This window comes from Carassius auratus, unplaced genomic scaffold, assembly GCF_003368295.1.
Source record: "Carassius auratus strain Wakin unplaced genomic scaffold, ASM336829v1 scaf_tig00003761, whole genome shotgun sequence".
Lineage (NCBI taxonomy): Eukaryota > Metazoa > Chordata > Actinopteri > Cypriniformes > Cyprinidae > Carassius > Carassius auratus.
The window spans coordinates 56,416-72,335 of record NW_020523543.1 but is presented as its reverse complement, the minus strand read 5'-3'; the positions used below and the strand labels follow the sequence as shown (position 1 = coordinate 72,335).

The 15,920-nt window shown below is 37.6% G+C and overlaps 1 protein-coding gene across 3 annotated transcripts in view; it reads left to right on the top strand.

Moving 5' to 3' along the window:
- LOC113070306 (uncharacterized) overlaps positions 1-2,254 on the top strand; it is a 42,408-nt gene extending 40,154 nt beyond the window's left edge. For all 3 annotated transcript variants that reach the window (XM_026243549.1, XM_026243550.1, XM_026243548.1), the window contains exon 6: positions 17-2,254. In XM_026243549.1, coding sequence (XP_026099334.1) covers positions 17-1,830 — 1,814 coding nt within the window. In that variant the 3' untranslated portion in view covers positions 1,831-2,254. The remainder of the gene's footprint in view (positions 1-16) is intronic.
- The last annotated feature ends 13,666 nt before the right edge of the window (positions 2,255-15,920 follow it).

The following is a 15,920-nucleotide window of genomic DNA, read 5'->3' as shown; positions in this document are numbered from 1 at the left end:
TTTCTTTTCCTTTCAGCGGCACAGATGGAAACAGGTCAGGAAAAATCAATTAGACACAGTCAGTCTGCTGTTAATGAGAATCCTAAAATGTCAAGAGAAACCACAATCAGCGAAAACATGGAAACAGATCTCAGCAATGCAAAGAGCTTAAGTGTTGCACAAATTATAAAGGACAGCCAGAGCAGAAAAATAGAAGATGGAAGCAATGAAAACCTACCAATGTTTAAACTCCACCTGGATGAAACTTGGCAGAACAGTGATGGATTCTGCAGAAGAAACACATTTGGGAAAACCATCCCAAAAGAGAACAAGACCATTATGATGATCGGAGCGACAGGTGCAGGAAAAACCACTCTAATTAACAGCATGATCAACTACATCCTGGGAGTGCAGTGGGAAGACGACTTCCGGTTTGTGCTTATAGATGAAGGGAAGCAGAAATCTCAGGCTGAAAGTCAAACATCACAGATCACAGCATATCAGATTAATCACATGGATGGCTTCCGGGTCCCATTCTCTCTGACAATAGTGGACACACCAGGCTTTGGTGACACCAGAGGAATTGCACATGACCAGAAAATCACAGCACAGATTCAGGAGTTCTTCTCTGCCAGTGGAGGGATCGACCACATTGATGCTGTGTGTTTCGTAGTACAGTCTTCACTTGCTCGTCTGACACACACACAGAAATATGTCTTCGACTCCATTCTTTCTATATTTGGGAAGGATATTGCTGAAAACATCCTTGTGCTGGTCACCTTTGCAGATGGGAAGACACCTCCAGTTCTCGAGGCCATCAAAGTCTCTCAGGTTCCCTGTTCTACCGATGAGTCCGGAGAGCCACTTCACTTCAAGTTCAACAACTCTGCCATGTTTGCTACCAATAATAAATCTGGAGGAGCTAAGGAGTCTGTTTGGGAGAACTTTGATCAAATGTTCTGGAGTCTGGGATTTTCTAGCATGACAAAGTTCTTCACATCTCTTAACATGATGCAAACTAAGAGTTTGTTTCTGACACAGGAGGTCTTAAAAGAGCGACGACAGCTAGAAGTGCTTGTGGAACGTCTCCAGCCCCAGATCAATGCTGGTCTGACAAAACTGAATGAAATCAGGAAGACATATGCTGCTCTGGAGCAGCACAAGGCTGAAATGGTTGCAAACAAGGATTTTGAATACGAGATTGAAGTAACTGTCCCAAAACAGATAAAAAACACATCTAGCTCCTTCTTAACCAACTGTCAAACTTGTCACTTCACATGTCATGACAAATGCATATATGCAAATGACTATGATAAAGATAAGTGCTCTGCCATGAAAAATGGAAAGTGTAATGTCTGCCCTGGAAAGTGTGTCTGGAATGTGCACTTCAATCAGAAATACAAATGGGATTATATCACACAAAAAAGAAAGGAAACCTATCAGGATTTAAAAAAGCGATATGAGGCTGCACATGGACAGGTCATGTCAACAGAAAAGATCTTTGAAGAGCTTGAAAATGAGCTTGATGTTGTCAAGGATACTGTGGCTGGACTAATTAAACACTCTCAAATGTCCTTGGAGCGGCTGCAGGAAATTGCCATCAAGCCCAACCCTCTTTCTGTCCCTGACTACATTGATCTGATGATTGAGTCTGAAAAACAAGAAGCCAAACCTGGATTTAAAGATCGCATTAAGTCTTTATCAGAAGTCAGGAAGAAAGCAGACATCATCAGTAAGGTTTCAACAGGAGAAGTGCTTCCACAGCATTGGAAAGAACACAAACGTACAGGAAAAAAAAAAACTTTCATTGATGTAACAGGCTGGTTCAATTTTGGATTTTGGAAAAAGTAGGCAGGAACCACAAATTATAAATTAAACTAATAATGACATCAGCAATCATGAAAGTAAAGTGGAACCCCCTAGAGTGTGTCACAGTCTATTCCCACACCTAACCTTCCATGCTCAACACATTTAACAAAACTAAGAATTTTGGCTTTCTGTTAAAATGTTCTGTATGCGTTCTTATTATTCTAAATACATCAGTTTATAATGGTCTTCATCTTTAATCTACATATGATGTACAATACCCACCCAGTTTGTTAAATCTATGCATCTAAAATTGATCTATGTCATATTGATTTAACTAATAATGTCACAGATGTTTAGAATGTATCAGAGTGCTGTTTTGGGATGATGTAATTTTACTTTCACTGTTTCACTTTCACAATTTTACTAAACTCTGTGTACTGCCAATAAATAGTACATAAATGCTCCCTGGACTTTTATATTGTGCTGTTCTTTTCCTGATCCTGGGGCCTTGTTTGTAGTTTTAAATTAAAAATAAAAAAACTAAAACCTAAATATTTTATATTTGAAATGTCAAGACTTTAGTTTTCAATATGATAACTATCAAAATCATTTAATCAAGTTTAAACAATGAGAAAAACTGTATGTGTGGTCATAAATGTGTGTTGTTGTTGTTTTTTTACTATTAATACAGAATATACATTCACTATAGGGAAGTATAAACATTATCAATGTATCAAATTTAAATATTCAGAAAAAATTGAGTATTGATTACGTTAAAGTATTGAATCACTTAAAAGGCTAATTGCAGATTAGAGACCCCAGTGAGTCATTTTATAGAAAAGTAATGTAGAAAATAGATTTTCTTTAAACTATACTTTATACTTCATTTTTGTGAGAAAATGTTACTTCCATATCTCAAAACTGGAAGTGGCGTAATGAGAGGGAGTGCCATCCATAGGAAAACAATGGATCGCATTGACAGTTTGGAATAATATGATCAATTTTTTTTTTGCACCAGTTAACAATCTGGTCGCTGCATTCTGGACCATCTGCAAACGAGCCATTGAAGATTGGGGAAGACCTAGGTATAAGGAATTACAGTAGTCCAGTCGTGATGATAAATTCATAAATAACTTTTTCCAAGTAGTGAAAAGTGTTGATTTAAATCTAGAAATGATTCTCAATTGATAATAACTGTTTTTAACTTAGCTAATTTGCTTTTCAAAAATTACATCTACATTTTTTGCATGTGACTTAACCTATAGAGTGAGACTAATAATCACGTCAGATTTTTCATTATTTAGCTGGAGGATATTATTTGCCATCCATATTTTAATGTCCTTCAGTCAGTCCATAAGAGGCTGCAAAGAATGGAAGCAAGTACAGATTAAAAAGTAATGGCCCCAGAAAGGACCCTTGAGGAACCCCACAAGGGAGAGAAACTAATGATGAGGAAAACAGGCCAATACCCACTGAAATTGTCCTGGATTTAAGATATGATTTAAACCATGATAATGCTGTATCCTTGATACCTACCCAATGTTCAAGGCATGACAAAAGGATGTTGTGATCAACTGTGTCAGAAGCGGCACTTAAATCCAATAAAATCAAAACTGCGTTTTCACCACAGTCAACAGCAAGTAGCAAATCATTAATCAAAGCCATTTCAGTGCTATGATAGATTGCAAAACCTGATCAAAATGGTTCAAATACAAAAGTTGAATTTAAAAATGGCAGTAACTGTGATTGAACTATGATTCCATAACTTTTAAAAGAAAAGGCAGTTTTGAGATAGGACAACTGCATGCTTTAAAAATACAGTAACAGTGCCCGAGACTAAACAGGAATTGATGATTGTTTGGATGTTAGAACCAATTATATCAAAATAACCTTTAATGAATTCAGAAGGAACAACACCCTGGGGTGAGATTGTAGATTTCACCTGCATCACTAAGTTCCTCAGATCAAACAAAGACACCAGCTGAAAGCTATTAAAATTGGCTGTATTAACTGGACATTTAAGCAAAGTGTTTGAGTAAGAAGGACTAAGGGAGGATTGAATGCCATCAATCTTTTCAATGAAAAACATCAAAAATCTTTCACACAAGTCAGCAGATGGCTCTGCTTCGTTGGAAGTATGCGATTAATTATTGAATTTATAGTACTGAACAAAATCTTTGGGGTATGAGAATATTAACTGATAATATCAGAGAAGAATTTTGGTCTTACCTTTCTAACTACTTTCGGAAAGTTTACCAGGGTGTTCCTAAAGATTTCGAAAGAGACAATAAGATTATCTTTTTTCCATCTATCTGCTTTCCAACAGATCTGTCTAAGTGAACGGGTGATATTTTCTAACAATGGTTGTGATTTTAAGTTTTGGGGATTTGTATTTAAGAAGGGCCATAGAGTCCAAAATATCTGAACAAGAAGAGTAAAAGAGAGAAAGTAAATGTTCTGGGCTTGAAGATTGCTCAGCAGCAAATAAGATTTCAGATTAAACATCATTTGTTTTATACAAATCAGAAAAGTGATTTGCAGTGAGAATTAATATAATGAGAATAAACACTTGTATTTTTAGCAGCATGTATAGAACTTGATGATATGGCATTGAAAACAATACCCAGATAGCATGTAACCATTGAAACAATGTTGAGTCAGTGTTGATGTGTCAACGCTGATTACATTGAAATAACGTTAGAAAGTGATGTTGCTTTAACATCACTCTTGCACCCTCAGTTAATATTGAAATAATGTTCAGATTTCAACCACAAATCAATGGGGTTAATATTGCTTCAACATTACAAAGTGATGTTGTTTCAACGTCACTTTTGCACCCTCAGTTAATATTGAAATAATGTTCAGATTTCAACCACAAATCAATGGTGTTAATATTGCTTCAACGTTACAAAGTGATGTTGTTTCAACGTCACTTTTGCACCCTCGGTTAATATTGAAATAATGTTCAGATTTCAACCACAAATCAATGGTGTTAATATTGCTTCAACGTTACAAAGTGATGTTGTTTCAACATTACTTTTGCACCCACATTCGAAACATTATTAATATTGAAGACAAAAACATGCTCATAACATTGAATCAATATTCAACCAACTATACTAATAAAAAATTAAAAACACTGTTTCAACCACATTCTTCTTTATTTACCAGTCTTTGTTCTTTTAATTCATTCAACTCAAAGCACTCAATTCCATGTAAAAAAAAAAAAAAAAGAAAAAAAAAAAAACCATCATCATACAGACTCAAAAGTAAACCAATAAACAAATAAACCAATGAACAAAAAAGCAAATTAATTTGTATCTGGAGGCACCGACGGAACAGTTTCACTTGTTTGAAGTGCAGTTCCGCCCACACGGTATGGTGCATATCGGAGCCATTTCTGGACTGCCTGACTAGATTCATACTGGGAAACTTTTCCCACACCCATGTGCAAAGTCATAGCATCTAACAAAAGAAAAACAACAGGATATGAAGTGTATGCAAATTAATAAATTAATGGAGGAACTGGAACAGGGAAATATTGGATGAAGTAAGGTCAATTTCTGGGAACACAAAAGGCAGAACGACAATTAAAATCATTGATAGTAATAACTCACCAAATATACACATATTCAAGAACGTATCCTTGAATGCCCTCTTTTGCCTTGACTGCTTTTTAACCATCTTCCCAGCCCAATTTAGTGATGATGCCAGCTCATTGGTCAGTGCCCAAGAAAGCATGCGACGGACCCTAACTTCCAATGAGGTTCCTCCAATTATGCTGAAGTGTTTTACCTGCCATACAAAATGTGAACACAAAGCAGAGAGAACATGTAAAATGTAAAAAAAAAAAAATGGGTTAACAACAAAATGGTCAACATAGAACCACAAACCATTATTGTCCTTGCTTCACTGGATGCTAATATCTCCTCTGCACTCCCAAGCTCATCACTATTGTGCAGAGGGACTGAGACAGGCAATGGTTGCAGCAGTTGCTTTGAGGGCAAGGACTGTCTGAAGAATTCCTGACATTCCTCACGCAGTTCCTTCACTTCTTTTACAAGTTCAGTTACAGTTCCGATCAACTTTTGTAAAGCAACATCTTGTGGAGAATAAAAAACATTACAGGTCAAAACATTTAACATGTATACTGTATAAGGAAAGTAGGAAAACTTCTCTGCACTTGCCTTTCATTAACTCTCTTGCAGAATCCCTTGCATCTGCAACAAGAAAAAACTATTGCTAGTGAACAGACTCGCAGATTAGCAACCAAATTATATTTTAGGATAAAGTAAGAGTATTGTATATTGGTGTAAACTGACTGAAATTAGGAAACTGGACATTAAAATCAAAGCAAATATTGGTCTCATTGCAAAACTGCCAAAGCACTTCTGGAATGGATACCCTCATGATCCTTGGAAGATGGTTCCTGGCAGGGGTACATGGCAGGCAGGGCTGATGAGTCACTTGACTCAGTCAAGTATGGAGAACTGCTGCACATCTGGTCAGAGGACTCGGAGGGATGGTTAGGCAGAATTTGATTAGAGGGCTGGACAAAGGTCTGGACTCTGGAAGCTGATTGAACAGGAGCCTGCATTATATTGGAGACTGCAAGAATTGAAGTCTCAGTCTTAGTTACATAACATCACTGTTATACCTGGAGATAGAAGTCTAGAAGCTGGGCAGAGGTTTCTTTTTTTAACTTCCTCTTCTGTATCAGATGTGTTGTAAATGGGATTGTGTCTAATAGAGAAATAAAACTTCAGATACATCTAGGAATTTCATGTTATGATTATTATTTCCCCTTGTCATTCATTAATTGTGTTACCTGGATTTTCTTTTGTTAAACTTTTTTACCCCGAATTGCAAGGTGTCTAACAGGTTCATAGGACAACCATTCCTGAGTAGGCAGCTCATATTTTTTCACTGCAGCCCGTATCTTGGCTGTGTCTTTGGGTGGATATGGTGGCCAAAGAAGCTTATTTCCAATCAGCCGGCTGTGTGGCACAATTTCTGTGCCACCATTTTGAAATTGAACGACGCACCACTGCTTAATTTTTTAAAACAAAATAACTCCCCTACAATACAATATTAGAAATGTAAACTTTTCCTTGGAGATGGAAAAGCAGGAACTAATTATGTTAAGTACAAGCTTTTCTTACAACAGCAAAATCATGTTTTAATCTACAAACAATTAATTATGTCATATGGATGAGTGGCATGGCAATGAAAACATTCTTGTCAGGACAGAGGAAATATTTGAGCTTAATATCTTGGAGCCTTGCCATTTCAAGATTGTCATGCAACTCCCAAACTTCATAACAACCTATGCTGGTTGACTCAAATGGGTAGGAGAAAAATGACTCTTGATTGTGAAACTTTTGAAACAGGACAAAAATCCCTACTCCACCTACCTTAATGATATTTCTTAAAATAGCAATGCGGCGAACTATTTGTACACAATTATCTCCTTGCACTATTTACAGAGTGTACTTTTCAGTGACAGCTTTTCTGAACTGTTTGCCAAGACTAAGGCTATGGAGCACTGGACCGTCAAAATGTGTCTGACTTAAGTTGCACTCATGAGGCTTCGGTGAATCTGGACTTGGCATCTCAGATAACCTTTTCACAACTTGCTATAAGGGTAAGTGAGGCTTGAGCAAAAGACGTTTTATTTGTCCTAAATAATTCTCAAATGGAAATGCTGACACATTATCCAAAGGTCCAAAGAGACGATACTCTTCAGCCAGATGAGTGAGCTGGTGTATATTGTAGACTATTTCATGTTTACCATACAGTTGTCCAAAGTGGCATACAAATGAGACAAGCAATTCATGAGCACAATCAATCATCGCCTCTGGGGTTCCAGAGGATAAAAGCAAATGCATTGCAACAGAAAACAGCATAAAGTTCTCATACATTGGCATTTGAATGCTATTCTGAAGCACAACAGGGCCTGTGTACAACATAAAAGAGCGCAGCTCAGTAGCTTTCCAGCGGTCAATTTCTGATAACCCTCTTGGTTTCCAACTAAACTCAACCGGCGTGTAGGAACTCAGCAGCTTCAACTTTTCAGAAATGTCAGCTACAGTTTGAGTGGACAACCTAGTAGTAGTTGCTTTACCTCGGATCCATGAGTTCAAAAGTTTCCTAGTGACGCCTAGACAGCACAAGTGCATATAATCTAATGGAAACATGGTAACCATTTTTACCAAGCCAGCTAAAGGAGAAAGTTTTTGGTTCAAGTGGTGGTCTTCATCAATCATATCATTAAAATCAGAATCCGTCCTCAACTTTGCATCAGTTTCTGGGTATGTCATTTTATTTTGCCACTCACCCACTTGAACACATTTGTCACAGCCTGAGTAGCCATTGTGAGATTTTATATTTTTAACAAAGGCTCTGGCAGGGGCATCAGACACAAAAGAGCTTACTTCTACCAATATGTTTTGACCATTGTAAACAATACCACCCATAAGAACATCAGCTAAATCATCAATAAATGGCTTCAAGAACTCAAATATGCACTTGGGCTTTTTCATACCACAGTAAACGCCAACGAGGAAGGTATGTTTAGTATAGTCACAATTAACAATGGCAAGAATTGGCCAGAACTGAAGTGTACAGCTTTTGAAAAGTGGAAGGCCATCTAAATTGAACTGTACTTTAACTATTTTCAATTGTTCAGGCAGAATTAAGCTTTTCAAACACGACAATATCCCCTTTGCCAAACCAAAATGATAATACTCCCCACCTTCCATCTTTATGGTAGATACATGGGTTTGGGTCTTAACAATTGTCCTGGCATCTGTGGGCAATTCTGGATGAAACATTCTCAAAATACTTAAAAGTGCACTGAGTGCAGCAAGTGAGACTGAGAAGGTTGAGGCCCAATATCGCAAACTCCTTAAAGGGACAATAAGTAACTTTTTAGGTATTTTATTATCTAAAATCAATATTTTTATTCATAAATATGCCCTCAATGGTGTGCAAATACCTATGCCAATGTTTAAACTAATCCTCATAAATGAAGAATTTATTATCTTTATATACATGGGACGGGTAGGTCGACGGAGGCTTCCATGTAGTTCCGCCATCTTGCTAAACTATAATAGCAGAGAGGGACAAAAAGTACTAAGCCAATGCGTTTCCACAGCGCGTTTTCGGTCAGAGCCAGAAACGCAGGTGCAGAGCAGTGAGAGGCGCTTGAAACTGCACCGGCAAGTCTGGATTGCATTCTTATTATGGACCATTCATATGCCGCGCCACAGGAGAAGAAAACATCGTCGCCAAAACAGTCAAAAATAGAACGTAAAAGGAAACGTGACCGTAGATTACAGAAAACAAGAGTTAATGTCAGGGAAGCTTTTTCTAGGTGGAAAGAGCTAATGCTTGATAAAGATTTCAAAAGAGACGCTGAAGTGGCCTGTTTTCTTCTCGACAGGTAAGTCAGTGTTTGATGATGATATCTAACAATGCACATAATTCAGAAAATATAACGAATAAAGAAGACATAACTACTAATTACAATATTTTATGTTTTCCACAGTCCGTAATTCATACTGTAACATTCGTTTGTTAGTTGTCATGTTGCAGTTTGTTTGAAATAACACACCTGTTCACCTGAAGGAAAACTCGACGAAGTGCTATTAGAAGACATCCTGTCAAAGCTTTTTGGTACATATCGCCTACCGTAGATGCAACGCGCATTTGAAAAAGCGAGGCGCTGGAGAGCAAAATTAGTTTGAATGCAAAATACAATTTCACCACTAGATGGGAGTAATTCCTACTTACAGTCCCTTTAAAAGAAACTCACTCGTTGGAGCTTCTGACTCAGTATCAGGGTCAACGTCTGATAAGTTGACTGTGTCATTATTAACACTGTGTATATTGGTTGGATGCCACAGAACCTCATCAGACACCCCACCAGGGAACTCATCTGTGACTGAATCATTACAATCTGAACCAGCTGAGTCTATAACAACTTTAGGGTATTCAACATAATCTTTTACTGCTTCAACATGATTTTCTTCTGACACAGAATTTTGTGCACTGGTTTCATAGAATTGTTGTAGTATTTCTGACTCTGTGGACTTAATCATTGACTTCAATTTACGCCTCTTTGACCACCGTGAAGTCATTATTGTGGCAAGTGGTGCAACTGTTCAATTTGATAAAATCTGGCTCAGACTGTGCCTCTTTTCTTTTGGATTCTCTGAAAAAGTAAAATAAGTTCTCATACATATAACATACATACATACATAAAGTCACATAAAAACATATTGAAAATATAACACTTCTAACTATTTATGAATACAGACAGTTAGAACATGATTTTAGTATCACTGATTTAAAATAATCTAAACTCTATTACTGTTTCAATATATTTTACATTTAGTGCTTTGAACATTTGCAAATGGAAGAGCTATAATACACAAGACATCAGTATGTTGACAGTTTGTAAATTTTATGGCACCTAATTTACCAAGAACCTATTTATTGTAGCAAGTGAAATGTTCTGAATTTAGTTTGTGGGAACAGCTTAATTATAAAGCTGTTTCATTAACGCTGGAGACTTACCTAATGCTAAACCATTAATCTATTTGAATATCCCATGAAAACATCTTTGATTTTGAGTTGTACCTTTTAGAACTGTTACGTTTGATACTTTTTCAGGAATATGAATGTTTACCTAATAAATCTGCTAGCAGGAGATGGGATACAATCCAATCTTGTGACAAGGAGTTATGCTGTGGACTACAACTCAATGTATGATCAATGTCAGCATGATTAAGGGTGTGCTTCTCTTTTCTTTAATTATCCACCCTCATCAGCCTTAACCCCTCCTACTGAATGCATTGGAGTAATTGTAGAGTAACAGAAACATAGGCTATGTCAAGTTTAATATTCATGCTCATGAGCTCCTAGAGATCAGCTAAATATTATAGAATTTTATCAATCAAGGCTAAAGATGAATTGGAGATCATTTTTTATCACCCACTTCCATTTTGGCTCTTGCCTTTAATCAAAATATCAATGATGATTCAACATGTTTTGGATGAAAACACTACATTGTATCAATGTCCCCACGCTTCTGTGCAATTTATTTCAACACTTTTTACTTACTTTGAAAATTAATGTATGTTAGTAGATTTAGTAACAATAAATAAAATGCAAGTAAAAAGCATGCTAAAAACAGAAATTAATTCTATGCACCATTGTTTGAAACTCAGAGAGGTCATGCATGTCAAGACTTCCGTATAGGACGCACCTTGTGTTTTCTCTCAATAAGGAAGCATCAATTAACTATTGAGAAGCCCACATGCAAAACCAAAATGGGCGTATACCAATTAGTGCCAATTTTCAAACTACAATTGGTTTTTCAACCATTTTTCAAAAGACTTGCTAAAATCATGAGGGCCCACCCCTAAACCAAACCCCCAGTGTATTAGAGCAAATGATGTAACACCATTGAAAGCGCCCATCATAAACTGAAACGCCCCACTGATTGGGAAACACCCAGTAGTGTTTTGCACAGATACATGCCTGCAAGATATTGTGCTCATGAACTAAGACTCACTGGGTCTCATTCATGAAACACGAGCAGAACGAATTTGTGTGTAAATCGCGTGTAAAGTGGTTTTGGCGTAAATTTTCGGATTCATTAAAACGTTCGTATTTTCCAAATGTTAGTTGGTACGAAAGAAATCTACACCTGCTCCCAGCCACGCGTAAATAGTGCGTTTAACGTCTGAACGTTTTGCTCATTAATACGGCTGCATTTTAATTCATAATCGGGTACATATTTACACAGCATTTTGAAAAAAATATTATATAAATTAATTACATACGGTTTTTCTTTTAACTTTTATTATGAGAGCCAGTAATAGCCCTTACGGAAATTAACCATGGTTTTACTACAAATGAAACCAAAAAACCATGGTTACTATAGTTAAACCATGGTAACCACAAATTAACCATGGTTTTTCTATATTAACCAGTTTAACCACGTTATATGTAATAAATCTGTGGTTAGACAAATGGGAGTCAATACGCCAAAAAACCATGGGTTACTACAGTTTTACTATAATAAAACCATGGTAATTTTTCGTAAGGGAGGATCTGTAATATGCTGCCAAACTTCCTTTTTTAGGACCTGATACGCCACTAGTAGGCTACGCTTGAAAATAAAATGTGGCGTTTTGAATGAACTTCTGATAATAAAACTTCAATTTCTGCAGCTGAGAAATGTTTCTTTTTCAGTCGCTTTCGAGAAGACATGTTGAAATCCTTCGTTTGGTGTCATAATATGATGCTCATATATAATCAGTCGGATTTAATAGGCGGGATTTATGGTAATTGAGAGTGAGCGTGCACGCGCGTCCCATTTACGACTGATTGGAATTCATTAACACACACACACATTTCACTATCACATCTGACGTTTACGAAGTTTTTGTGAATCAGGAGAAGAGTTTTCGGGAAGTTTTCTTTACGCGCAAATCACTCAGATATTTACTCGTATATTTACGAATGTTTCATGAATGAGACCCACTGTTAGTTCAATGTCACTGTCTTCACCCATGTGTGCTGTTCCCTTTCATCAAAATTTCAATGCTGATCCAACACACTTTAAACATTGAAATTGTGATGTCAACCAAAATGATGGTTTGAATCAAAACTCAACATTGAATCAATGTTACCATGCTGTCGGGGTAGGCTTTGGATCTGAGAAAGAAGCATCTTTAATATTAATAATCAATGGGAAACCCATATGACATAACCTTAAGTCAAGAGAATTCCCAAGTACATGTGTAGCTTTATCAAACAAGAGCCTAAATCATGAGTAAGCTCAGTGAATATAGGCTTTCCAGGACAGCAGACGTGAATATTAAAATCACCCAAAATTAACAGATGATCATATAATGTAATGATATGAAGTCAGAAAACTCCTTTATAAAATCTTGTTCTGACTTCGGAGGTCTGTAAACCAAGAGATACAGCAACAGAGTGGTGGGAGATTCTGTCAGAACACATTGTGATTCGAATGTAGAAAAGTTCTCAGTAAAGATTGTCTGTATTTTGTACTGGTTCCTAAAAAAAACCAGTGGCACCCCACCTCCTCTTCAACACTAAATAATAAATGCTAATAGTATTACAATTAAATGGACATAGTTCATAGTTACAATTAAATGGACATAGTTCACCAAAGATTTAAGACTTGTCTGCTCCAGTCCATGCCTCAGTTAATAAAAATAAAATAAACAGGGCTGGGAAGGTTACTTTTAAAATGTATTGCACTACATATTACAAAATACAAGCTACAAAGTAATCAGTAATGTATTTTGTTAGATCAATCAGGTTTAGTAACTTAATCTAAACACTTTAGAATACTTTGAAATGAAACACACAATAGAACATATAAACTGATTAGCTTTTTTTTATGCTTTCCAACTCTAAATAAAAGTGATAAAATCCCGTGCTATTTCATGCTGCATTCCAAACTTCAAAATGAATCCTGTGATGGGAGTGATTTGGGGTGAATTAATTTTTGATATACATTTTAATATTTATACGATTGGCTCACTGATCAAATATTTGTATGGTTATGCTCGTTTTCCTAACACCTGTTGATGGACTAAACTGGACTAATCAGTGACTTAGTGTCATAGGTTGGTTGGCAAAGAAGGTGGAGATGGTTGCCCTTTAAGACCGTGCTTGAGAGACTGACAGGTGCGTGTTGTTGGATTGCTTCACTTACGTGGATGTCGACGCCTGTCGAGATGGAAAGTTCGGCTCTTTTCAGAGAGCCGGCTCTATTGGCTCAATTCCCAAAGAATTCCCTCTTTCGACTCCTGAAAGTCTCTTAATTTAGGATTTTTTTGTAGGCCTTTATTTTACCATAGCTTTGCAAAAATTAATGGTTTGTGTGTTGAAAACCCTTTCATGTGCAGTGTTTTTATGAGAATCCTTATAATTGCCTAATTTTGTGCATTTATTTTGTTACAAAACCATTCTTTTGTTTAATATTTTAATCAAACATTTTATTGCACAAATTAACAACAAAACCGCAAATAAATCCACAGAACTTGAACCAAACTCAAGCAAACAGTATTAATGTCCTCAGTGAAGATTGGCATTCAAAAAAATCAGATGCCTCAGCTTTGATGGACTGATCCTATTTCTTCTTTCTGTGATTATCTGCCCTGTTTTTGAGAAGATTCTCTCTGAAGGAATCAATGTTGCCACAATACACATTCTCCCCTTCATCATCTTCACCAGACGTGGAAAGACTGAGGCCTTGGCCTGCCACCAGCTCAGTGGGTCTTCTGCTCGTTGGATGATGGGCTCCTCAAGATAAGACCTCACCTCCAGTATAGCATCAGCTGTAGGATTTCTTCTTGTAGCATCTCCTGTAGCTCTTTCATCAAAAAGCCTCCAAACAACAGAGGTTTGTGGTTCCTCATACACTTGGCCTTCTAATGGCGGAGCTGGGTGGCTGCTAGGGGTGCATTTTGCTGCTGCTGCACTAATTCTCTGAAGTGCCTCTTCAACAGCTCTATTGTCATTGAATGCAAGTTTTTTAAACCTAGGATCCAATAATGTGGTTTCTGAGAGGACAGTGTTGTACTCCATACGCAGAAATATTTCTGTCACCCGCTGCAAACCTTTGCATAGCAGGAGCATTTTTGAGGCCGAGACATAGCAGAGGGAGAGAAAACAGCAACTTTTAAAATTAAGCTTTTTTTAAAGTATGTGGCATATTATATGTGGCACATTATACTGTATTGTTTCTGCAATGTATAATAGTGACTGAATGGTAGTAGTGAAAAAAAAATGGTTCAAGGTACCTGACTGCACTGATCTCCACAGTCACCTCCTCAAATGGTTGCAGGACTGTGCAGACCTCTTTCACCAGCTCCCATTCCTCTCGACATAGAGCATCAACTGGTGTGTTGATGCGGGCCAGGGTGGAGATGATGGCATCTTTTGTTTCAAGAATTTGTTTCAACGTATAAAATGTTGAGTTCCACCTGGTGGCACACTCTTGTTTGGGCCTCAGTTCAGGCATCCCCATCTGGCACTGTGTGGACATTAGCCTCTGTGTTGCAACTGTGCTTTTGTGGCAAAAACTCCACAACAGCCTTCACCTTATCCACGGTTGGTTTGACCACCTTTAGGGCATCTCTAATCATGAGGTTTAGTGTATGTGCCAGACATGGGTGGTGGGTCCACTTCAGAATTTTTATGGCTTTGGTGATGTTTGCTGCATTGTCACTCACACAGCACACCACTTTGTTCTCTACTTGCCACTCTTACTAGCTCCTCTGCCAGGTTTCTGCAGTGTGTCTGTCTGTGAACTCAAAGCAGTCTAAAAGGCAAGATGTCATCTTGTAATTTTCAATGAAATGGCAAGTGACAGCCATGAAAGAGCAGGTTGTTCTGGGGGACCAGCAATCAGTTGTCAGGCAAACTGATGGAGCTTGTTTCACCCTTTCTTGCCATAATGCCCCTTCTGTGTCATATAGTTTAGGTATTGTTGTTTGGGACAGTGTTTTTCTACTGGGTAGAGTGTATGTGGGATTTAAAGTTTTGACAAAACTTTTAAAACCTCTGTCCACCACAATGGAAAAGGGTTGGAAATCAGAAGCTGTAATTTTAGCCAGCCCTTAATCAATGCTGTGCTGTTTGGATGGGGTCATCACTTTGGGTATAAACTGGCTTATTTTGCTTTGAGCTGCAGTAGGAGAGGTTATACCTGCATGTGTGGGGAAGCCAGTAGATTATGGTGCAGTTGCTGTTTTTATGGGATGAGACACACCAGGATCTGTAGATGGTGTGCTAGCTTGCCCTCTCTCCTCTACCTGCACTGTAGGATGGACTGTTCTCATACGTCTACGCAGGTTTGTGGTGGAACCTGCTCTTAAAGTAATTTTCATCTTGCAGTGAATGCACTCTGCTTTGTTGTTTCCACTGTCTTTAAACTGGAGCCAGATGCTGCTTCTCTTTCGGGTGTCATTCACAGTTTTTCAAATACGCCAACTCACACGCTCTCCTCACCGCTATCTGACAGACAGTGTTGTTATTAACGTTGTATGACTCGTTAACTTGCAGTGGAGTGCCGCTTCACT